This window comes from Phyllobates terribilis, unplaced genomic scaffold (assembly GCF_046119375.1).
Source record: "Phyllobates terribilis strain yellow unplaced genomic scaffold, ASM4611937v1 Scaffold_12__6_contigs__length_324123572, whole genome shotgun sequence".
NCBI classification, from domain to species: Eukaryota; Metazoa; Chordata; class Amphibia; order Anura; family Dendrobatidae; genus Phyllobates; species Phyllobates terribilis.
This window is the reverse complement of record NW_027362772.1, coordinates 70,553,097-70,576,661: the sequence shown is the minus strand read 5'-3', so window position 1 is coordinate 70,576,661 and position 23,565 is coordinate 70,553,097. Positions and strand designations below refer to the sequence as shown.

Sequence of the window (23,565 nt, the reverse complement as noted above, 5' to 3'; positions counted from 1 at the left end):
GGAGTCGGGAAGGAATTCATAATTGCCCCTAATGGTCATCATTGTGAGAGTTAGAGTTGAGCAAAATGATTTGCAGGACCCTGGTCCAGTGGTCATATTGGTAGTCCATGGCCTAGCAAACATCCTCCTACCTGCCATCATCTTCAACACCTCTTCCGATTACTAGACCCCGCATGTCGTCATGTGTTCAGCACGCCTCAACAATAAAGTTGCATCGGGTCTACTAATCAGAAGGAGGTTCCGACGTGGCCGCTCGAACAAGGTCCTGGAAAAACTTTTTGCTCAACTCTTGTATTTATATCTCCATGATACCGAGATCTGGAATTTTTCACTTTTACGAGGGAAGTTTTAGCAGAACAGATTGTTCCATCAACTGATGACAAATGGACGTTATTCACAGAATTATAAAAAGATTTAATGATTTATTAAAAATAGACGGCAAAAAAAAAAAATTTAACAAAGTCACAAACTTTAGATGTTTACTCACAGTATTAGTAAAAGAATTCATCATATAAATTTACATACTTACAACCACGCACTCCTACAACCCATAGTCTTCATAGTTACCATCCCTTGTGTGCTTAACACTGTGTCAGTGTTATATATACTATCATGTCACTGTGTACATATTGCCCCGTCCCCACTGTGTGCAATGTCTACATACTCCATGTAGGACCTCCTTCCATGTCCAGTCTTGTAGAACCTGGCGTCATGCAATGTCGTTCTGATATGTAACGCTTATACAGCACTATGGCTGTTGGTCCTGGCATAGAGTCTATACAAGGCAGGCCAAGGAGCTTGTTGAAGGAGCTCAGTTCTTTCTTTTTCCCTCATGAAAAGGTCATGTTCCTCAAACATACACCGCGGGGGACATCACAAAGCCTTGGTCCTCTCTCGGGGATTCACTTTCATGAGGGTTATACTCATTGTAAATTGGGTTCTCCTGTTCCAAGTAATCGTTCTCAAGATCTAAATGGAGCCGAGGGTGTGGGTGCCTGACTTTAGGGGGAGTCTGAAAGAGACAATTGGGGTTTGTTTTAAAGACAAAAAAACATGAAAATATGTATTTGTCCATCTTTAGCCTCAACCTATCCATCCATTTGCCCATCAGCCATATTCCCAACCACCAATAAATCGTTCTATATAACCATCCATACTATCACCTACCTATGAACCCATCAACCTACTCATCCATCCAATCACTCCATTTGTCTTTTCATGTTTTCATACAGAATTCATCCATCTAACAATGCATCAGCCCATCTACCTACTGGTACTTATATATCCATCCACCTACCCATGAATCAATATACCCATCCATCAGTCAACCAGCCCTTCCATGTGAGTATCCATATTTTCATCCTCCTACCCATCAATTTACCTAACTGTGCATCAGATCATCTACCTACCTTTCTACGCATTTTCCTAATTACCCGTCCAGCCATCTACCTACCAATCTGACTATTTACTCACCCATCCAGCTTATCCAACCATCTATCGTCTCTCTTCTTCAATCCATGTTCATACCAACATATCCAACCACCCACTTACCCAACCATCTGCTCCACTTATCAAGCCATCTAAATTTTCACACACCAATAATCAATCCATCCATCTTAACATTCAGTCGGCCCCATCCATCTTTCCATTCCATCCATCCACCAAACCATCCATGCATCCACCTACTCATCTGTCTGCACACTTCGCATATGTGCACCAGCTAGGTTTTTTAAGGAGAAGCCCTACAGGAAAACACCAGCAGATGGCGTTTTCGCCAGTGTCTCTTTACTTTAGAGGTCTTTAGCAGCGGCTCCACCACCGGTGTCTTTAACTCTATGCTTTCAAGTGTAAACAGCTGGCGGTTTCCACCAAGAATGAGCATGTTACTTTAAAACAAAAAAAAAAAAAAGTATCCATGATTTGGTTAAAATATGTAACATACGACAGACTGTGTGCACAGCATTATGGTTTTTACATTGCTGTGGATTATGTTCATTTTATTCAAGACATTGTGTGCGCATACCCTTAAGTGGTATTTGACTAGAAAGTAAAAACTGGTAGGTGTTGCTATCCGAGAGATAGTGTTTACTGACGATATCTACCCATTAATGTACTCATTCCCACTTATCTTTTAACCTTCTCATCCATCTTGCCAAGCCAACGAACCATCCATCATCAATTACTCGCGCCTGAACTCCATTTGTCTATCCATATTTTCATCCACCCATCATCCATCGTTACCTACGCACCTACCCACCTACCAATCCGCATAATAACTCATCCACCCAGCCATCCATCGACCACTCCATTCTTCTTTCCATATTTTTACCCACCCAACCCAATCTATTCACTTGTTTTTGGTTTGCAACACATGACTTAAAACATAGAGATACCACAAGGAGGAAGCTGAAATCACAGACTAGGCGATAACTTGAGAAAGACTCAAAGATTTCTTACCATTTCCTCATCGTATGTGATCTCATGTTGGGGTGGTAGTTTCTTCAGTAAAGTCTCTTGTCCAGAAGGCTGGAAAAAAAAATCAAGACCATGTTAGAACGTTTGCAGCTTGCCAACATGGGAAGAGTGACTGGAGGCAGATGCAACTTCTCCTCTTACTTCTTAAATGGGGGGAGGAAGCATGTGAACGATCGTTGAGGGTGGCTTTAATATGGATGTTCTAGGCTCCTGATCACCACGTAGAAGGTATATAGTGACCATCACTTTGGCCACAGACTGGTTACTAGGGGCATCTAACACTGGAGGACTCGGCACTTCTGTGCACTACAAGGACGGCCCACCCAAATTCAACAGAAGGGGTGCAATTCTCAGTTTTCCTCATGGTGGCGCTGCAGAACAATTAAACACCGGTTCCTACAAAAACAACAAGAGATGGCCAGTGGTCCCATCAATAGGACAGGTGTATACACCAGCGATATCCAACTTGGGTTGTTTTTCCCTGCAGCATTTAGTTTGCACATCTAATGGAGCATAACAAACGGTACAGGGGGGACAATTGGGGTTTTTATGTTGAACCAGAATTAACCCTTTAAGGATGGATGCATCCATTTTTCATTTTGACTTTTTTTTTTTTCTTCTCCTTCTTCCAAGAGCCGTAACTTTATTTATTTATTTTTCCTTACAGAGTTTACTTTGAGTCAGTTTTATAGATCGGACTTTTACGGATGCATCGATACCAAATACGCTTTTTTTTTAAAATTATTATTTATTTCTTTATTTTTGATGGGGATAAGGGAGCAATTCAAAAATGTTTTTTTTTTAATCTTTTAAAACAGTTTTTATATCTACTTTTCACAATTTTTTTTTAATCTTTGTGGGACTCGAACATACGATAGTTTACACCATTAAAAATATGATCTCCCATGAAGTCCAGTAACAGATTGGGCTTCAAAGGAGCAGCGAGACCAACCATTTCTTGAGTTGGGTCAAAGAAAGTATTCGATGAATGTAGACCTCACGCGTCGATTTCAGCAGAATGGGAGGACCATCTAATATATATATATGGGGGCCTCCTGACTGCCTCTGGGTGTCAGGGTAGAAAAGGATTAGGTAATTGGATTTGAATATGCCCAATCCTTTTGTTCTCAGGGTCAATAAGCTGCTGCTAGAGTTATCTGGCAGTAGCTTATTCCCCACTCCCTATTGAGAATAAATGCACCCGCTGCTGAGCTGAGCGTACATGTGTATGAGGGTCAGGGCCGTCTTTTGCATTCATGCTGCCCTAGGCACTTTAAGTGGTCACACCTCTTGAGGGTTGGAAGGTTGCAGATTCGACCTACAGCTATCTAAAAGATTTGGCCGGCTTTAGTGTCTAGTGTGCACTATGATACGACCTCAGATATTACCAGCGCTTGTTGCACGTATTTACATGCCAATTGCGTAATATACCGTAACTCATTAGGACTTTGCACCTTTCAGCATGAAAAATAAAAACCATCACCCTACATTCCACACCGCTGATATCACCAGAGAAATGTGCATCCTACCGGATGAGAGACCGGCAGTAATTTGCCTGTTTAAGGATTTATTAAGGGGTCACATACTATTTTCCGCCTACTCTAGTAGTGTTACACTTCCAATGTATTTGGATGGTATTAACACCATCACATCAGATCATCAAGATCAGTGCTTGTAGTTGTTGGTTAGCCAAGTACCCCCCTTCTCAAATAATTTACATCCACTTACCCCAAGGATATAATGATACATTTTGAATGGAGGCAAGTCACAAAGTCCCTGGGAAGCAAGGCACAAAATGTCACAAAGCCCCCCTCGCCCACCCCCGAGAGGCACGGCACAATGCCCCCCCCCTTGAGGTAGGGAACAAAACAGCACAAAGCCCCCCGGGAGGCACCGCACAAGGCGGCACGAAGCCCCCCCTGGGAGGCACGGCACAGAAGCCCCCCGGGAGGCAGGGCACAAAATGGCAAAGCCCCCCGGGAGGCACGGCACAAAATCTCCCCCCGCGTGAGGAAGGGTACAAAGCCCTGCGGGAGGCACAAAGTGGCACAAAGTCCCCCGGGAGGCACGGCACAAAACGACACAGAGCCCCCCCGGGAGGCAGGGCACAAAACGACACAAAGTTCCCCCGGGAGGCAGGGCTGAAAACGACATGTGGTGCCCCTGAGGGTTCAGTCGCCACAGAGGTACTGCACCTCACCCAGAGGTGTGGTGTCTCCCTTCTCTCAGGTAAGGAGTTAATGCTGCACAGAACCCCACACACCTGCATCCAACACTACACTACTCCAGGCTGGCTGGAGGGACAACATGCAGAGTGCAGCTGCTGAGCCCTGACCCTGGCTGGAGTGGGGGGGGACCCAAAGCTAGGGGAAACCAGTAGTGGGTGTGGGAGGAGGAAGTAGTTAGAGGGAGCACTTTAGTAGGAGTATAAATAGGGAAGCCATCTTAGGGTGGCAGTTCAGTAGTAGTGTGAGTTCTAGGGAGCTGTTCAGAAGAACAGCTCGGGACAGTTCAGAAGAACAGTCCGGGAGCAGAGTCTCATTAGGAGATCTGCTCCACAAGTAGGGCCAGGTCAGAAGGCCCCGGAGGGGAGCAGGAAGAAGGCTCCGTTCTACAGAAAGGATCCCAGGGGGTACGGCGCGTGCAGGACGGCACCCGCACGCCCCGCATCTGTCAGAAGACAGAGGGATTGCTGCGGCATTCTAATCCCCAGGAGGGTCAAGTAGGTCCCGGATCCGATGTACAGGAAGGACTTCAGAGCACCCGAGCGGGATTGAGAGTGGGCAGCGCAAAGCAGGAGGGAGAAAGACCCAGTGTGAAGACTGCCAGGTATTCCCAAGTTGCCTGAGGAAGGATTGAACCTCTACCCGGTGAACGCAGCTCGACGCGGGAGGCCTTTACCTGTACAGTGCACCTGTGAAGTGTCTTAAGAACTGTGAGTAAAATCTTGGATGACTTCACTGCACCCGTCCATTCTTCATCGGCGCCATCATTCCCCCTGCACCACAACGCCCAGCGCGACCCACCCTCTCTTCTACTAAACTGCCCTGAGGCCTGCTCCACCTGTGGGGAGCCGTCCCATCACAAGCTGCCCTAACATCTGCCTCAGAGGACTGTTGCAGCACTGGTGATCCTCACCAGACACCACAGGTGGCGTCACGAACTTTACCAAATCCCCTATAAATATCCCCCTTTTGTGTGACAGACCTGGGTCATGGACCGGGCCAGCCACTGTGATATCCCCCAGCCACCGGAGGCCCGGCTGCCGAGTACCCCATGGCCCTGGGGGCGCTTCAGACACAAAGCCCCCTGGGAGCCAGTGCACAAAACTACACAAAGCCCCCTGGGACGCAAGGCACAAGATGGCACAAAGTTCCCCGGGATGGAGGACCCAAACCCCTTGGGTGCACATAATTGAGAACCTAGGTTCTAGATTAAGTGACAAATATTGAGGTAGAAGAAGTTAAAAACAAAACAAAACCCATTTTCGGATGGATGGAAATGATTGGATTCCACGTGTCTTTGGTCTAATGATTTAATCTGCTGCTTAGAGGAAGAGATGGCGACTTTTCCACTGGAACCAGCAGTGGATTAAATTACATGTGAGATGGGGGGGGGGGATCTCGGTTTATAGCACGAAGTGAAAATTTCTCCTTATATAAAAGTAGAGTTAAGGGGACTCTGTGGACATTAGTTTTTTTTTGTTCTTAAATGCATGTATATTTGGCTAAAAATCATTTTTGCCATTGATTTCATTAATAATTTTGCACCTTTTGGCTTTTACAGGCTCTTTGTTTTCCTGCACATTAAAATTTAATTTAGTCAATGGTGATCAATTAGCTAAGAGACACCCAGAAGAAAAGACAAATAAAAGTTTTTCCCTGGAGCCTCAGAATGAGCTCACTGACAGATCCTCAGTTAACCCATTCGACAACCAGCACTAGACAGTGCAACACAGAAACTACTGAAGGTAAATTGAATTTATTTTAAAGAAACCTAAACACAAAAGTGATTTTAGCCAAAAATACATGACCCCCCCACCCCACTCCAAAAAAATGTCCCTTTGTCCCTTAAAGTGGACAACCCCTTTAAACTTTTTACTGGTATGTTTGGAGGAAATGCCAGAAAGGTGCTAAAACTGTCTTTGCACAATAGATAAAGGTGGCCCAAACCTGCTGGTAACATGTATGGTGGGTTCCAGATTGTCCAAACAGCAGATGCCGGAGAAAACAATGATGAAGCAGGTTAGCTTGTTCCCAGAGGAGATACTGTAATTGTTGTCAGATGGGTCGAGCTGTTAATATTCCCCTATCCTGGTCAGCTCAGTTGGGAATGGAGAATAGGCCGTTGCCAAGCACCTCTGGAGGCAACTTTTCAAGGGTGGAAAAGGATTGGGCGGGTCAAACTTTCTCATGCACATTGGACAGTTTGTCATCATCAATGAAAAAAGTGGATTTGCACGATAATCATATATATGGGCATCTTAAAAGATCTATGTCTCAGTTCTGCATTGAACAACTGTACTTTGGACCCACCCTACTCTATACTGATACTGGAAGCCGCAGGCAGACAGGAGACGTCCTGAAGACCATAGCTTGTAAAGATACTGAAGGCCACAGGCAGACAGGTAACTAAGGGACTGGAAACTGGAAGCAGCCAGGAGTCGCCTTGGAGACTGTAGACAAAACGCAGGAGTAACTAGAAAGTCTGAATACCATGAAAGCCTCAGGAGGACACAAGATGTCCTGGAAGCCAGAGGAGGACACAAGGTAGAGGTCCTAGAAGACAGGGCACAGGTAGTCAGAACTGCAGAGTAACTAGAAAGTCTGAATACCATGGAAGTCTCAGGAGGACAGAAGATGTCCTGGAAGCCAGAGGCAGACACGAGGCAGAGATCCTAGAAGACAGGGCACAGGTAGCTGACAGAACTGAAGAGTAACTAGAAAGTCTGAATACCATGGAAGCCTCAGGCAGACAGAAGGCGTCCTGGAGACTGCAGACAGGTTGGGGTACAGAGAAACTAAGTTTTAATACCAAGACACAGGTGGGTGTCTCAGGAGGCCTTATTTATGCCTACGAAGCTCAACACGTGAGAGCACGCCGGACTACTTGCAAAACCCAACATGGAGCAGAAAAGTTTAGCGAACCAGGGTGTAGGGAGCAGAGTCTAGACCCGGGACAGGTGTGTAAGAAGGATTAGACACCAGGAAGAATTGATCTGCCCCAAAGGTCACTTTTCATGGGGTTGCCCTCTGCTGTAGTCTTACAGTTCTGTTAGCCACTCTGGCTCCCCGAGGTGAGGCCATTCCAAGGGCAGATGTCACTATTTTGGTTAAAGGGTTATTCCCATCTTCATAAAATGAGTATTTGTCGCATAGTGCTTGTAAAAACAAACCATTTTTTTCAATTTACTGTTTATTAAAATTTCCAGCCATTCTTAAGATATTAACACTTTTGGTTTTGTTTACAATTTGCTGCCTTGGAGACCGACCACCTCTGCTAGACAGCAGAACATGTGCAGTGCTTACAAGGCTTTTTCTATTTGAGCTTGTAAGTATTGTTTTGAAGTTGGCCAGGGTCGCTGGAGCGCGCTGTAACCAGATTTAGCGCAGTTACTAAAATGTAAGCAGCGGTGGTCGGTCTCTTAGGTTACCAGATGTAAAGAAAATAAAAGTGTTAATAGCTCAAGAATGGCTCAAAATTTTAATAAACAGTAAATTGCAAAAGTGCTTGTTTTTACAACCACTATCCATAAATACCCATGAGGATATGAGGATGGAGTCCGGATATTTCAACGCTGGAGGAAATCAAGTTTTCACAATACGCCTCTAAGTACTGATCGCGTGGAGCGCATTTCATGAGTTTAAAAACCAAAAAAGTGGAACGTTTCGTCTGCAGTCAGCTTTACGTCTAATTGACCAATTACTTGTGGTAGTTCAGTCTATTTATAGGAAAGACAGAAGAGCCCAAAATTACCTATAATTAACACTTCCACTGATAATCTAGATGTCTATATAGGAAAAAGGACGTCTCTGTTCCCGGCTGATGAAAATGTGTTCAGATTGCCTTACTTGCTTCAGATATTATCATTACTGGTGAAACGGTGCATATTGGGCCCATCGGAGGGAATGATTGAGAGCCCCCTTCCAACTATGCTCAAACAGGTACATCACAGCTGGCTTTCTGGAATTTTATACAGATAGGTTGTCCTAAAGGACCATAATCTAGAAGCCCCAAGACGCCTATAAATCATTGATGCTTGCTGGAGAACCACTCGATAAGAGCAACATCCATACTCTTCTCACGGTGTCCAGGACTGCCGCTCAGCCACGGTAAGCTGCCGTACCAAACACAACCACAGGTGTTATTCTATCAGAACATTGCTGATCTTTGGGGCCCTGGAGATGGACCCTCAATGTAAGGTAGTCTAATAATCTCTATTTGGTTTTGGTTTTAATCTCTATTTGTGCCAACCAAAAATTCCGAAAGACAAGTAGAAAGTGAGCTCCTCCACCAAGTCTTAAGACCCGTGCACATGACCAATTTTCTCGTACATGTGCCATCTGGGGTTTTCACGGATAGTACTCATTACTATGAAGCTGTGCACATGGCTGTTTTTTTCCTCAGACTGAGCCGTCCAAAGAAAAACTATCAGTATTATGTCCAATTTTGAGCACAGCGTTCGATCAAGTCTATGGGTCATGGAGCATCGGACCGCACTTTGATAACATGTTCACGGACTGATGTAATAGAGAAGGTTGAGAAACTTTCTCTCCACCTCAGAGAAAAACGGTCTGATCCGACCCTGACCATCTGAGAAAAACGGTCCAATCTGACCCTGACAATCCAAGAAAAATGGTCCAATCCGACCCTGATCATCAGGAAAAAATGGTCCGATCCGACCCTGACCACCCGAGAAAAACGGTCCAAGCCGACCCTGACCATCCGAGAAAAATCGTCCGATCCGACCCTGATCATCAGGGAAAAACGGTCCAATCCGACCCTGATCATCCGAGAAAAGCACTCCGATCTGACTGATAAGACCGTTTTCTCTTCATCCAAGAAAAACGGTCCAATGAGACTTATTACAGCCTGATCCCACTCATTGGACAGTTTTTCTCAGATGAAGAGAAAACCGTCATGTGCATCTACCCTAAGAAGAAGTTGTCTTCTTCTCGACCTCATGGGGCTTGCAGTTAACCATATGATGTTTTGTTAGTAATCATATTTTTATAATTGATTCTAGAGATCTAAGGGTCCGAGCTCTGGGATCTCCACTAATTGTGAGATCAAAGGGGCAGAAGCATAGCTGTATCTATAGGGTGTATAGAGGTTACAGGTGCAAGAGGGCTATACAAGATGACACCTGTAAATGGTAGATTAGGTGGCTCTGAGCAGAAGTCCTTCAGCTTTTATCCTGCGCAGCAGCGCTCAAGTGAATGGGGCTGTACTGCAGCTCCCTGCACAGGGAAGGCATGGATTCGGTGGTGGATCCTGAAGTTGAGGCATGAAAAAGTCCTTTAAAATCCAACTTGGACAATCCATGATCGTACTAGTCACAACAAGTATATGGACCTGTCCCAACAGACATTCAACTCTTGGATCTATGAGTGCCAGAGAATTAAAATCCCACGAACAGCCTTATTAAAAAACTCACTATAAAAGTCTAAAAATGTTCAGCTATGCCATCGGCCACAATAGGTTTCATTCTTACACTTCTCTCCCAAAGAAAGAACAGTAAGAAGACTTTATTGTTGTTTTCCTACGATAACATCTCAAGGTTGTCCTCCAGCTTCTTCTCTGCGCCAACAAAAGGGAAGAGACTTTTTGACTTCTGCTACTTTTAGTTACTGGATACTCACGCGATTAAATGGATCCATTGTTTCCTTTGCGAAACACAAATTGCTTTCTTCTCCATTGCAGGTGGCTTATCTATCAGGAAGAAATTCAGTCACGGATGGACTAATATCGGGATCATCTCCTTGATGCAAACTGGAGACCAATTTATTGTTTTTTGTTATCTGTCATTTTGTGCTGGGGATAGAATAAAGGTGCCATGCACCATACACAAAAGTCTGTCAAACCAGACCAACTTTAGCCAGACAAGCCAACTATCTCATTTGTATAGCAGATGCCATGGGAAATAAGGATTATTTTTTATTATTATTATTATTATTATCATCATCATTATTTATTATTTCCCGCTTCCTACTGAAGACAAAAGATTGGCCGAGCTTGTATATGTATAGTGAAGCAATAAATGGATAGTGTGCCTGCGGCTTCCAGTGCCCCAGCCGCCATTCTGCCTGCGGCTTCCAGTGCCCCAGCCGCCAGACTGCCTGCGGTTTCCAGTGCCCCAGCTGCCAGTCTGCCTGCGGCTTCCAGTGCCCCAGCCGCCAGTCTGCCTGCGGCTTCCAGTGCCCCAGCCGCCAGTCTGCCTGCGGCTTCCAGTGCCCCAGCCTCCAGTCTGCCTGCGGCTTCCAGTGCCCCAGCCTCCAGTCTGCCTGCGGCTTCCAGTGCCCCAGCCGCCAGTCTATTTGTGCCCTACATGCCTCACCCCTCTGCTGCAACGATGCTTGTGGCCCGTGTGCCCACCTGGACCTTGGGCTTGGAGGATTCACCTCACCAGGTGAGCCCAACAGGTAGGGTGAGTGCTCATTCGACCAACAGCCATCTCGCTGATGATCATCTTGTAGTCATGCACTGCTCATCTCCCATGAAAACAAGAACATTGGCCGTTGTAATTCGACATGCTCACGTCTTGCATTAGATAGTTTTAAGGAGAGGTCAATACAGCTGAGATAGCCATTGACCATACGCTCTTTATTCGAACATCAGCTTCTCCTCCTAGGCACTTCAGACAAGCATATATTTGGTCCCTGTGCACCACACATACCGAATAATGAATGCAATGTAAACACAGTTCCGGCACACAGAGTCAGTCATGTCCACAATTATCTAATATTCATGTAATACATAATATCATCTATTAGGAAACCACTTGTTTACTGGAAAGCATGTTACACCGAAGGACACAGATGTCCTCCTAGGAGGTGACTCCCACTGCACCATATGGGATGGAGGATTAATAGGAGAGAGGATTAATGTTAAACGGCAAGTACCTAGGCTGTTTTATAACGCAGAATACAGTATATAAAAGAGGAGGACATTAAACAATATATATATATATATATATATATATATATATATATATATATAAACATTTTTTACCTGTTCCGTCTGCAGCTTTAAAGATGGAGGTGGTGGTTTATATGCAGGTGGTGCATCTAACCTTATGGAAAAAGAAATATCGTGAAAAATTTATAAATCTTGAGCATAATAGTCCTGAAAATATAGAATCAAAGGGATGAATTTAAGTCAAGTCAATGGGGGATGGATGAGAGTCCATCACATTAACACTGCTGCATCAGCTATATGTGCACTTTAGACACTGTTCACACCCCACCTGGGACTGGATCACCACAATGGGAATTAACATCAACCGACTAACTAGAACTCTAACCTGTACTGATGCAGTAATAACGCAGTAACAACGCTGTCTACAGAAGAGCCACGACCTATAAGGGGGGCACTAGAGAGATTGATTTCTTTCCAAAACCTACCCAAAACCTTGCAGTATTTCCAAAATACTACAACTATTTGTCTGGTTTACATTAATGTTGGTTAGTGTAGCCAGGTGGATCAAGGCTTACACAATTAGAGTCAATGAGCAGATAGATAATGGGTAGCAGTCAATAGTAAATGTTTGGGTATTCCTACTTTACCTCTAAATATACAGAAACTTTTTGGGATTTTAGAGAATGTTGTGGCTACAGGAACTTTAGGTTGTAAGCAATTTAGAATACACATTTGATTAAAAATCAGCTGAAGCCCTCTAATTTCAGAAGGATTGGCCGGTCAGCCGACATGTAGCGTGGCCTCCTGACTCTTCCCTCGCAGTTGGTATCGAGGGAATGATGTCAAGGGAATACCCAAACCCTTCATTTTGTAGCTAGGCAAGCTACTACCAGGAACATCCTGCAGTGGATTAAGGCCGTTTCCCCCCACACTAGATGAAAGTTGGCAGAATCCACCGATTTCAGAGGGACCAGAAGACCAACTGTATGGGGGACTCTTAACTCTCTCAACAGACTATTTCAAGGAAGAGAAGAATCAGGCAAATGGAATTTCAATCCAACACGGACAATGACAGCTCACTACACCTGCTCCAATAGCATCCTGGGTGCACTGCAATCGATTACATTAAAGTAGAAGAAAGTCGGCACTCTTTTCTCCTCGATTCAATAGTGTATTGGAAATCCATGTGCAAAAACAATAACAAAAAGTTCAAGCCATTTGACGCGTTTTAGAATATAAGACATCTATGAAGGAATTATATTCCGAAACGCGTCAGTGGCTTTAATTTTTTATTGTTGATTTTGAACATGGATTTCCAAAGTACTGAATCGAGGAGAACCGAGTACCGGCTTTCTTCTACTTTAATGGAATTTCAAGGTGCAATCCTTTTATTTTCAAGGTTTACTGGTGGTGGCTTTCGCCTCTTTGCCAAACGAAGCTCTCGTGTGGGGGAGTTGGAAGAAAAACCTTCTGCCGATAGTCATCTCATGTCTATGGCCAACTTTACTCTACCCTCGCCATTGAGAAGATGTGAGCGCTTGGGTCATGCCAATCACTAATGTATATGGGCGAGTTGGGAGTGATGCATATTTCTTCAAATGAGCATTTATCCAACCTGCCATCTAAGGTGTATGGGCACCTTAATATTTTCAGTAGACTTATGTTCATTATTTTTTAGCTAATGAAGTTGGATCTTGTGATCTGAGGACATCTTTGCTACAAAGCAAACAAACTAAGATGAAGGTTCTCATGCCAATAACATATGTTCTCGTAATTATCTGGGAGTACATCCAACCAGTTTATGTCCTTATGACTCAACACACCTCATGGTTAATTACTAAAGATTCTACCATTGCGTAATGCTTGTATAACATAATGGATGTCTAAACTGGGATCCCAGTAGTAGCATCCACTTTAAAGGACTAAAACTCCTAAGGCTCCCACTTAGTCTTCTAAATGCTGCATAATATAATTTCCTAGGGTCCCCCTGGATCCACTACCTTACTACTCTGTAAAAGGAACAACCCTTTACAGTTTACTGTACGCTCCTCTCAATCACTAGTAACCCCCAGGACAGGATCCAGATAAAACAAATTTCCATACTCTCTTCTAAGTCTTCAATCTGGTGAGTACCTCCGATCCTCCATGGGAATGGCTACAATCAAAGGAACTGGCCTAAAAACTTCTCATTTTAACTCTTATAGGGCTTATAGTAGAGTCTTCTAAAATCTGGAAGACACTAGCGAACTAAGGGCTATGTGGTGGGAATTAAATGAAAAGTAAGATTACAACAGAAAAAGAGAACCCCAAGACCAAGCGATGACTATTTACACTTACTCTTCGTCATCTTTCGCAGTCTCATTCTTTCGCTGCTGTCGGCAGATCATTACCACGGTGGCGGCTACTGCTATACCAACTATACCGGCTATAATTCCCCCGATGATGCCACCTGTGGTACCGGCTCCAGTTGAGTTTGGTTTCTCTGTATGAAGGAAGGTGAGAGATTGGTAACGGTCAGTTGGACATCATTATTATTCTAGTATCATATTGGCATTTCGAATTATAATCTATCCCCACGTGTTTAATGATGCAAGAAGTCTAGACTGTGGGTTATTTTTGTTCAAAAGTTCTAGAGAAAATGCGTTAAGAAATTACAACTCACAAACGCTACGTGAAACGTTGATGTTGCCGAAGAAAAATCATCAAAATATTCTTGAGTGGACGGACTGGACGACACGAGCAGCATCATGATAAATTCTGTAACAGAATTTTCCTCTGGTCGTATATATAGTAGACAAATGCAGACTAATCACCCAATTTCCCTATAAATATTCATGCTCAATTTGATTATTCACTCAGGAGAGGGGATTACCATTGACCAAACACCACTGTTTAAAGCCACTACACCCGATTACTTCTTCTCGTCAATGTTACATTGCTATTGGAGAATTTTGGCTTGTACCCATATGGGTTAGATCGTTGGCTTGTCTTTCAGAAATCAATCGAATCGTCCAACTAAATCTAAAATGTATGGCTTGTTTTACATTAAGTTGCCAAAGAAGTTTTCTGGTCAGAATCATTTATCAACTAGCCACTTGATTGGTGAGAAATGCTAGACCTGTAGGGATCCAACCAATGGGACTCCCACCAATCACCACAATAGTGGACCTGGCCAGCTTTAGGACCAAAGCTAAATGGCTCAGCAGTCGGCTGTTCCCGCCTTTGCTTTAGTCTTTCAATGTAGTAAAATGGCGCATTGTTGACCACTATTGCATTTCTAGCTGCAGCCTTGTGGTTGGGTGGAGCAAGGGACTGTCCCTTATTTTGGATATCAGTGGCGGTCAGTCAGCCCATCTATCCTCCTCAATCCTCCAGTGGAAAGAAATGCTCTTGACAAAAATATCCTTCTAAGCCAATATTAGCAGGATCCACCAAAAGTTACGGAGGCTACTGGATTCTCCACTGACCTCAAATATCAAGTGAAAGTTGACAAAATTGGTAACATTTCTTATGCCGAATTTCGTTGTCTTTCCTGAGATATAGTAAGGGCCATTATAGGTGCCTGGCAGCTGCTCATCTGCACCAATCTCCATAGACTTGGGACATCACTTCAGACAATCCAAATATTTTAAAAGGTTTAAAACTTTTTAAAAAGGGAATATGTCACCAGGTTTTTTTTTCCATCTAATCTGAGAGCAGCTTAATATAGAGACCCCGATTCCAGAGACTTGTAAGTCGTTTTGCTGAGTGCTGTCTTTTTCTTTTATAAAATAAGTGTGGCGCCCCTGAGGGTTCGGTCGCCACAGGGGTACGGCACCTCAGACCGAGGTGTGATATGCCCTCTCTGAGGTAAGGAAGGAGCACCTCTCAGGACTCAGCCATCCAACACTACACCTTTCCCACCTAGGGGGGGGGGCTTATATGCACCAGGGTGCTGCCCCAGCCGGGATAAGAGGAGATGGGGGGAACCAAAAGATAGGGGGAACCATGTTGTGGGTGAGGGTGGAGGACACACTTTAGGTTACACCACAAAATTTTAACTAAAGGCCATCTTAGGCTTATGGTCTTTTGATTGTGATCTTCATCACTGAACGTGGCTTTCTGTGTGAACCTGCAGCTGATTGAGGATACACGGTCCTCGTCCTCTGGCCTTGAGGCGAGGAGCAGGCTAGAGTTAATGGCTGTCTCTACCTGGTCAAGGTCCCTACCTAAGAAGGCCTGGAGGGGGAGCAGAGGAGACCAGCTCTGCAGGCAAAGGATCCCAGGGGGATGCAGACGGAGCGGCATACGCCACCTGTCCTCACTATGCTGGCCTAGCCAGAGGGACTCCTGCTGCAAAAGGGGTACTGGCCCCCGATATCTGACTGTCACTTCAAGTCTTAGTCAGAGAAGCCCGGAGGCTCAGAGGATCCCACCGGGTAACGGACGGAGCGGAGTCGCCACCCGTACCCTTGTTCAGTGCATAGTCCAGAGGGAGACCCAGCCTTGTAACACGCACCACATACGGACAGGAGAGGACCTAGTGGGAAAGTCTAGGAACACTCTGGTGCAGGGGGGTCCTGATTGTTGCACCCGAACTACCCGGAGTGTGCCGAACCCCTTCCTAGTGGCCGCAGCCCGCCGTGAGGAGCAAGGAGAAGCCTTGCAGCTGACACCTAATAACGTGAGTAAAGCTTGGAAGACTGCATCCATTGCCTCCGGTCCCTTATTTCAGCGCGACACCACACCACACTACCCACTACGACCCCCTGATCCGTCTCCTCTGCCCTGAGGCTCTGCTCCATCTGTGGGGAGTAGTACCATCTGCTGCTGCCCCGACATCTCGCCTCAAGAGGACTGAACGCAGCGCTGGTGGACGATCACCTGAAACCACAGGTGGCGTAGTCATTTAATCCACTCGATTACCACCGTCCCTCCTAGCCCATATTTTGATGCGACGACCCTGGGCACGGAACGGGTCTAGGCCACGACTGCTACCCCCAACATCTGACCCGGCTCCGAGTACCCCCATCTCTCAGGGTGGGTAGCGAGTAGCGAAGTAGGCGTCGCATAAGCATTTTATCATCAGGAGATTATAACTACAGGACTACTTGGCCTGCTGCCAGGTAGTCCAACCACGCCCCCCACCACTGATTGGCAACTTTATGCCTAAGCACAGTGTATACACAGAAAGCTACCAATCAGTGTTGTGGGCGGGGTTATACACCGCTCAAAGTTCAGAGAACTGGCAGATCTGCAGCAGAGAAAACAGGGATTTTACCAAACCTGCAGCAGACAGCTCAGTAGGTGACACATCACTGGACTCAGGTACTCTGCCTCTATATGATGCTGCTCTCAGATGGGGTAGCAAAAAACCTGGTGACAAATTCTCTTTGGTTGATCTCCAGACTACTGGTCTATGGCATTCCCTAACCATTATGGTCCTCAGTCATCTGCCCTAGCCTATATTGCACAGTCATAGCCATTTTTGCCACTAATGTGTATTCATGACCATGATCCCTTCTCTTGCATTTAGAGGACTAGTATATTATCCTGTTGAAATTTTCTTACCTTTGAGTAGGAGTCAGGTTCCTCTTAGTAAAACCAATAATTATCATTAATGGCTACAAAAAGCATTATAATGTGCAAAATAGGAGATAAAAATAAGAAAAAATACATTTACTAGAAAGACTTACATCCCATTACCTGAATTCTTGCATAAACAGCAAAAAAAAGAAAGAAAAAAAAAAAGAATCCATACTTGATTAGCCAATAAAATGCACTAAGAAGTTTGGCAGCTCCGACGAGAACATTAAGAGGATTGTTCTCCGACTCCACATCAAGATATTCTTATTGCTTATTCCAGATAATTATCAGCAAGCTGAACCAGTGATGGGCACCGAAGAGGAGCAGCATATGGCTGGTGAGAAGAGACGGAGCTTTGCCCATTAGCAACTTAGCAAGATTTTCAGCTTTCCACAAAGAACCTGTCTCAGTAGACCTCTTTAGGATATTCGTTCCACAAAAAGTAGGATTCTGGATTCTGATATTCTAACCCAGATCAGGATAAAATAAATCAATCATGAAATTAAATACAATGAAAACAGCCTTAATTAAAATTTGCTGGGCATACATGTAGCCGTGTTCCCTGGCCATTCCACTAGATGACTGCTTGTTTAACACATTGATGGGCCAGGTCTTCCAATGCAACAACTTCTTATCACTATCAACTCTACATTCTGGCTAGTAAAGGTGGGCCTCTTTAAAAATGTATTTCTTCATCATAGAAATGGCATATAACTATGGGTTGCCTTTACGACACAATCACATTAACTTTATCTTCGTAAAACCAGTCAGCATCTCCTCAGCCTTGGATCTACTATGGGTTGTCAGATTTGGACAATCCTTACTTGTTGGAAGGTTCTCTCTAGACAATAAACGTAGTTACTTACCGGTAACGGGATTTCTCAGAGCCCATGACGGTACCACGGAGAGAGGGGATCCGCCCTTCAAGGACAGGAAACCTACAGATAAAAAGGGCGGTACCTCTCTCCCGCATCAGTTGTTTACAGAGCACAGAGAGGACCCCTGGATTAGTAACACAAAATTTAACATTTTTAAGGAGTTTATCAGGAACACCTTGTGACTACATATAAGTAATAAATGTGTACACCCATGCGTGAAGGGAGGAAATGTACGGGTGCTGTCATGGGCTCAGAGAAATCCCGTTACCGGTAAGTAACTACGTCTTTCTCCTTCCCCCATGATGGCACCACAGAGAGAATTGCAGAGAAGTGTCGTTGGGGAGGGATTACCGCTTCCAGAACCCTTCTACCAAAAGTAAGGTCTGAAGAAGAGGTTAGATCCAGCTGGTAGTGTTTAAAGAATGTAGAGGGGGAAGATCAGGTTGCAGCTCTATATATCTGTTCCATCGAGGCGCTGGCTTTTTCCGCCCAGGAGTCTGCCACTGCCCTTGTCGAGTGAGATTTCAGATTCTCCGGCCCGGTTTCCTCTCTTGACGAATATGCCAGGGAGATGGCGTCTCTTATCCATCTTGCCAGTGTGCCCTTCGAAGCTTTTTGTCCCTTCCGAGGTCCCTGGAAGCACAAAGAGAGCCCTATCCTTTCTACACTCTCATGTGGCCTCTAAGTATTGGATAATGCACCTTCTGACGTCTAAGGTGTGTAGGTCTTTTTCTCCCCTGTTCTAAGGACTAGGGCAAAAGGAAGGGAGGGTGACCTCCTGAGATCTATGAAAGTGTGATCCCACTTTAGGAAGGTATGCTGGGTAAGTCCTAAGTGTCACCCTGTCTTCTAGGATTTGCATGAAGGGGGGCCCTGCTGATAGAGCTTGTATGTCGCTAACTCTTCGTGCCGACGTGAGAGCTACTAAGAATAACATCTTAAGAGATAGGGTTTTTAGAGATGCATCCGCTACAGGTTCGAAGGGATGTTGAGTTAGGGCTGTAAGGACTAAGTTTAAGTCCCAAAGAGGAGTATTTCGGGAGGGGATGGGCCTAGACCTGGATGATGCTTTGATGAATCTAGATATCCACCTATTTCTGGCCAGGTCGCAATTTGTAGGACTTCTAATGCCGCAACTTGAACTTTCAGTGTGCTTGTGGCCAGACCCCGTTCTAACCCCCTTTGTAGGAACTCTAAGGTTATGTGCCCATGTGGCGCCCAGCTGCGCTTGGTACCACAGATCCTAGAAGGGTGTATTAATGGAATCCTCTACAAGAGGCCCCCATAAACATTCACACATCTTCACCTTCCACCTCAGACCAGCAGAGGAAGCCCGTTAGGGATATAAATAGGGAAAGTGGAGCTAGGCAGTTTAGTCTGTTGAGAGAGTTCCTGCAGGGTGAGACACAGAAACAGGTCAGTCTGCAGTGGAGCTCAGTCTAGCTTAGAGAACTCAGTTGTAGCTCAGTTAGAGCTCAGGGTGTGCTCGCGCCATAAGATCGGTGAAGAGCGGCAAGCTGCCATTAGTGTGAGTAGCCTAGTGAGGGCCCGAGCGTGGCCGAAGGCGAGTGGAAAGTGAGTAGCAGTGGGGGCAGAGGAGCTTACCCAGCTCACCCCGAAACATATACCGGACACCGGGTCCGAGCTTACCGGGATCTCTACGACCCAGTAAGGCATAACCGGAATCCCTGGAGAACTACAGGTCCCAGGTTCACCAGAGAGCTGATACGTAACAGAGCCAGGAGACACATAGGCCCCATAAGTTGGGAGCGTGCACTCCAAGAGAAGGCTCTACCACAACGTCAGCCGGTGCAGGACAGAGATAAAGTTAGGCCTAGCTCCAGGCAGGTCAGAAACTTGTGGTACCCGGGATGAAGAAGAGGAGACTACAACTCCTCTTCATCCCGGCTACCACGCGGTGAAAAAAAGAAATTAAAAAGAAAAAAAACAAAACAAACAAACAACCCGTATACTCACCTCTCCGGTCTGCTCCCGGCGGCGATCCTCTCTCCTCGGCGTCCCGCGGTGTACTGGCAGGACCTGCGGTGACGTCATTTAATCAGCTGATGGGCACGCGACCATCACCTGACCGCCGATGTCAGAGGTCGCGTGACCATCAGCTGACTAAATGACTTCACCGCAGGTCCTGCCAGTACACCGCGGGACGCCGGAAGAGAGAGGACACGGCCGGGAGAAGACCGGAGAGGTGAGTATACGGGTTGTTTGTTTGTTTTGTTTTTTTTCTTTTTAATTTCTTTTTTTCACCGCGTGGTAGCCGGGATGAAGAGGAGTTGTAGTCTCCTCTTCTTCATCCCGGGTACCACAAGCACAGCGATTACGCCACAAATTCGCGGCCATTGAATTTAATTGAAACGCCGCAAATACACATATACCTGCGGGTTTGCTGCATTTCAATTTTCCTCAATGGCCGCGAATTTGCGGCGTAATCACAGTAGAAATGGTCATGCTGCATTTTGCAACGCAATGCGAATTCGGCGCGCTAATTAGCGCATCATGTGCATAGCACATCCGAATTCACATTGTTCTGCCAGTTGGCGAATAGGTCTATGGAAGGGTATCCCCACATTTCCGTTATTTGGTTGAATACTAACTGATTCAGCTCCCATTCGCCCTGTCTCAGTTGGGTTAGACTCAGGAAGTCCGCTGTGATATTTTCTGTTCCTTTTATGTGGAGTGCAGAAGAGACCCCAAATTGTTCTCAGCTAACAGGAAGATGGATTTTGTTACTTGTAAAAGAGAATGGGACTGGGTCCCCCCTGGTGATTTAAATACGTTACTACTAACCGGTTGTCCGAGAACACTCTTACATGGTGGCCCTGTAGAGTGTTTAGAAATTCTGAGAGGGCAAATTTTACCACTAGAAGTTCCTTCATGTTGGAGGATGCGGCTTTTAAGTCCTCTGTCCAGACTCCTTGAGCTATTTGGTAGTTTAAGTGAGCCCCCCACCCCCTGAGGCTTGCATCTGTGGTCAGGACCTGAGAGATAGATCGTCCATGGAACGCCTCGGGTCAAACTGTTTACCTTCGCCCACCATCTTAGGGAAAGTAAGGTTTTTGATGACAAAGTTAGCTGACCATCTAAGTGCCCTTTTAGCGATTTTTCTGCCCCCAAGATTTCCCATTGTAAGTCCCTGGTATGTATCTGGGCCCAATGGACACCCGGAATACAGGCAGTCAAGGAACCTAGGAGGGACATTGCTTTTTGCAGAGTCATAGAGGGGTGGTCCTTCACTTGAGATATCCGAGCTATCATTTTCTGATTTTTTTCTGCCGGGAGACGGCACTCCTGATTCCTCAAATCTAATAAAATTCCTAGATACTCTTGTACTTGGTCCGGCTCCATCTTGGACTTTTTTAGGTTCAAAAGCCAACCTAAGTTCGTCAAGGAATCCATGACCCTTGCCAGTTGGTCCTTGCAATGATGGAAAGAGTTGCCTATTATCAGCAAATCGTCCAGGTACGGGGTAATCAGAATGTTTTGCTCCCTTAGATGGGCCATTACCTCCACCACTATCTTTGTGAAAACCCGTGGGGCTATGGCTAGACCGAATGGGAGGGCCGTATACTGGTAGTGTTTGACTATTCCCTCTATCAATATTGCTACCCTTAGGAGTTTCTGGTAATTTTTGCGTAATAATAGGCGTCCTTCAGATCCAGGACAGCCATAAAACAGTCTGGAAACAACAGTTTTACTGATGACTTTATTGACTCCATCTTGAACCTTCAGAAATTTGTTCATTTTTTTCAGGTTTACAATTGTCCAGAAAGTCCCGTCCGTTTTTTTTTCTTAGGAACAGAGGGGAGTAGAATCCTTCGCCTTTCTCCTGGGCAGGGACTTCTTGGAGGCCTGCTCTTTCTATTAGACCTAGAATTTCTTGTTCTAGTGCTAATTGTTCTACTTCTGACGACCTCTTGGGGGTTATGACAAAGTTTGGTCGGAGAATGGAGTGGAACTGACATTTTAGACCAGTTTTTATCCAAGAGCTGTTTGATATCTTTTCCCAGGCTGGGAGGAAATGAAGAAGTCTCCCCCCCAACTGGGGCGCGTTTTCTATTGTCACTGGTGGGTCTGTTAAACATAAACCCTTTAGTTTTTTTCTTCCTATCCTCCCACCTATCCTGGTCTTTGGGGGGTTTACTGCGGATAAATTTCCTGCTCCGAAAGGGCTTCCTGTAAGAAGTACTAGAGAGGACAGGGAAACGTTTTTTTGTTATCCCCGGCCTTGTCGAGGATATCGTCAAGCGTGGGTCCAAATAGGAACTCACCCTCACAAGGAATGGAGCACAGCTTTGATTTTGTTTGGTGGTCACCCAGCCAGCATTTAAGCCAAAGGGCCCATCTGGCTGCGTTGGAGAAGCCGGCTGCCCTGGCTGCCAGCCTAATAGAGTCAGCTGACGCATCAGCCAAAAATGCTGCTGCCCCTTTCATTACTGGGATGGAGCCTAGTATGTTATCCCTGGATGTTTTGCTTTTAAGTTGTGCCTCTAGTTGGTCTAGCCAGACCATTAATGATCTGGCTGTACATGTGGCTGCAACTGCGGGTTTCAACCCTCCCCCTGCGGCCTCCCAAGCTCCTTTTAGGAAGGTATCCGCTTTTTTATCCATTAGGTCCTTCAGTATCCCCATATCCTCAAACGGCAGGGAAAATTTTTTAGAGGCTTTAGCTATTGCCACATCTAATTTTGGCGCTTTTTCCCAGAACGAACATACCGGGTCTTCAAAGGGGTATTTCCTCTTAAGGGACAATAGGCTCTTTCTTTCCAGGTTTTTCCACTCTCTTTTAATCAGGGAGTGGACTTTGTCATTGAGAGGGAAAGATCTTTTTCTTATGTTCCAGGCCACTGAACATCATGCCCTGGATCGATTTATTGGAAAGAGGATCTACCAACCCCATGGTGGACCTGACTGCTTTAATTAAATTGTCCATTCCTTCTATGGGGAAACAGCTACGTCCCCCTCCAGAAGATGATGAGGATGAAGATAAGAAGGACGAATCTGAATCTACCCCCTCCCCGTCCGAACTGTTAGATCCTGATACCGGGAACGGATTCCTAGTTTTCTCCTGTTTCTTCCCTGCCTTCTGCAGGGACTTAAAGGTATTTTCTACCTGGGATTTAATCAAGGATCTGAGCTCTGAGGCAAACTTAGGGGTCTCCTCGCAAATAGTCTGTTCAATACAAGAGCTGCAAAGTCTTTTCTCCCATGTGGTGGGTTGATCTTCTGTGCAAAGCGCGCAGGTCCTGTGTTTGGATTTGCCCGTACTCTTCCTTCCCTGATGAGAGAAGAAAAAGAAGGGGGACCCTAATTACAAAGTGAACTTTCACGAAGATCACTTACCATCTTGCTGTAAGAGGGAGTACCGGATTTGGAGGGGAACCCATTCCTGTAGATGGGTTTTTCCTAGGGATTGACGGCCCCCTGGAGTCCTTGCTGCGCTGCGAAGAACTGCCAGAACACCCGCTTCCGCCGTTACCTTGCTCAAGCTGGC

At 45.5% G+C, this 23,565-nt stretch overlaps 1 protein-coding gene across 1 annotated transcript in view; it reads right to left on the bottom strand.

Annotated features, from left to right (window-relative positions):
- Positions 1–452: 452 nt before the first annotated feature.
- The window catches only part of NECTIN2 (nectin cell adhesion molecule 2), an 83,475-nt gene continuing 60,362 nt past the window's right edge, over positions 453–23,565 (bottom strand). Inside the window, exons 6-9 of the mRNA XM_073655942.1 lie at positions 13,951–14,095; positions 11,707–11,767; positions 2,458–2,526; positions 453–1,012 (exon numbers count right to left, since the gene is read on the bottom strand). Coding sequence (XP_073512043.1) covers positions 851–1,012; positions 2,458–2,526; positions 11,707–11,767; positions 13,951–14,095 — 437 coding nt within the window. The 3' untranslated portion in view covers positions 453–850. The remainder of the gene's footprint in view (positions 1,013–2,457; positions 2,527–11,706; positions 11,768–13,950; positions 14,096–23,565) is intronic.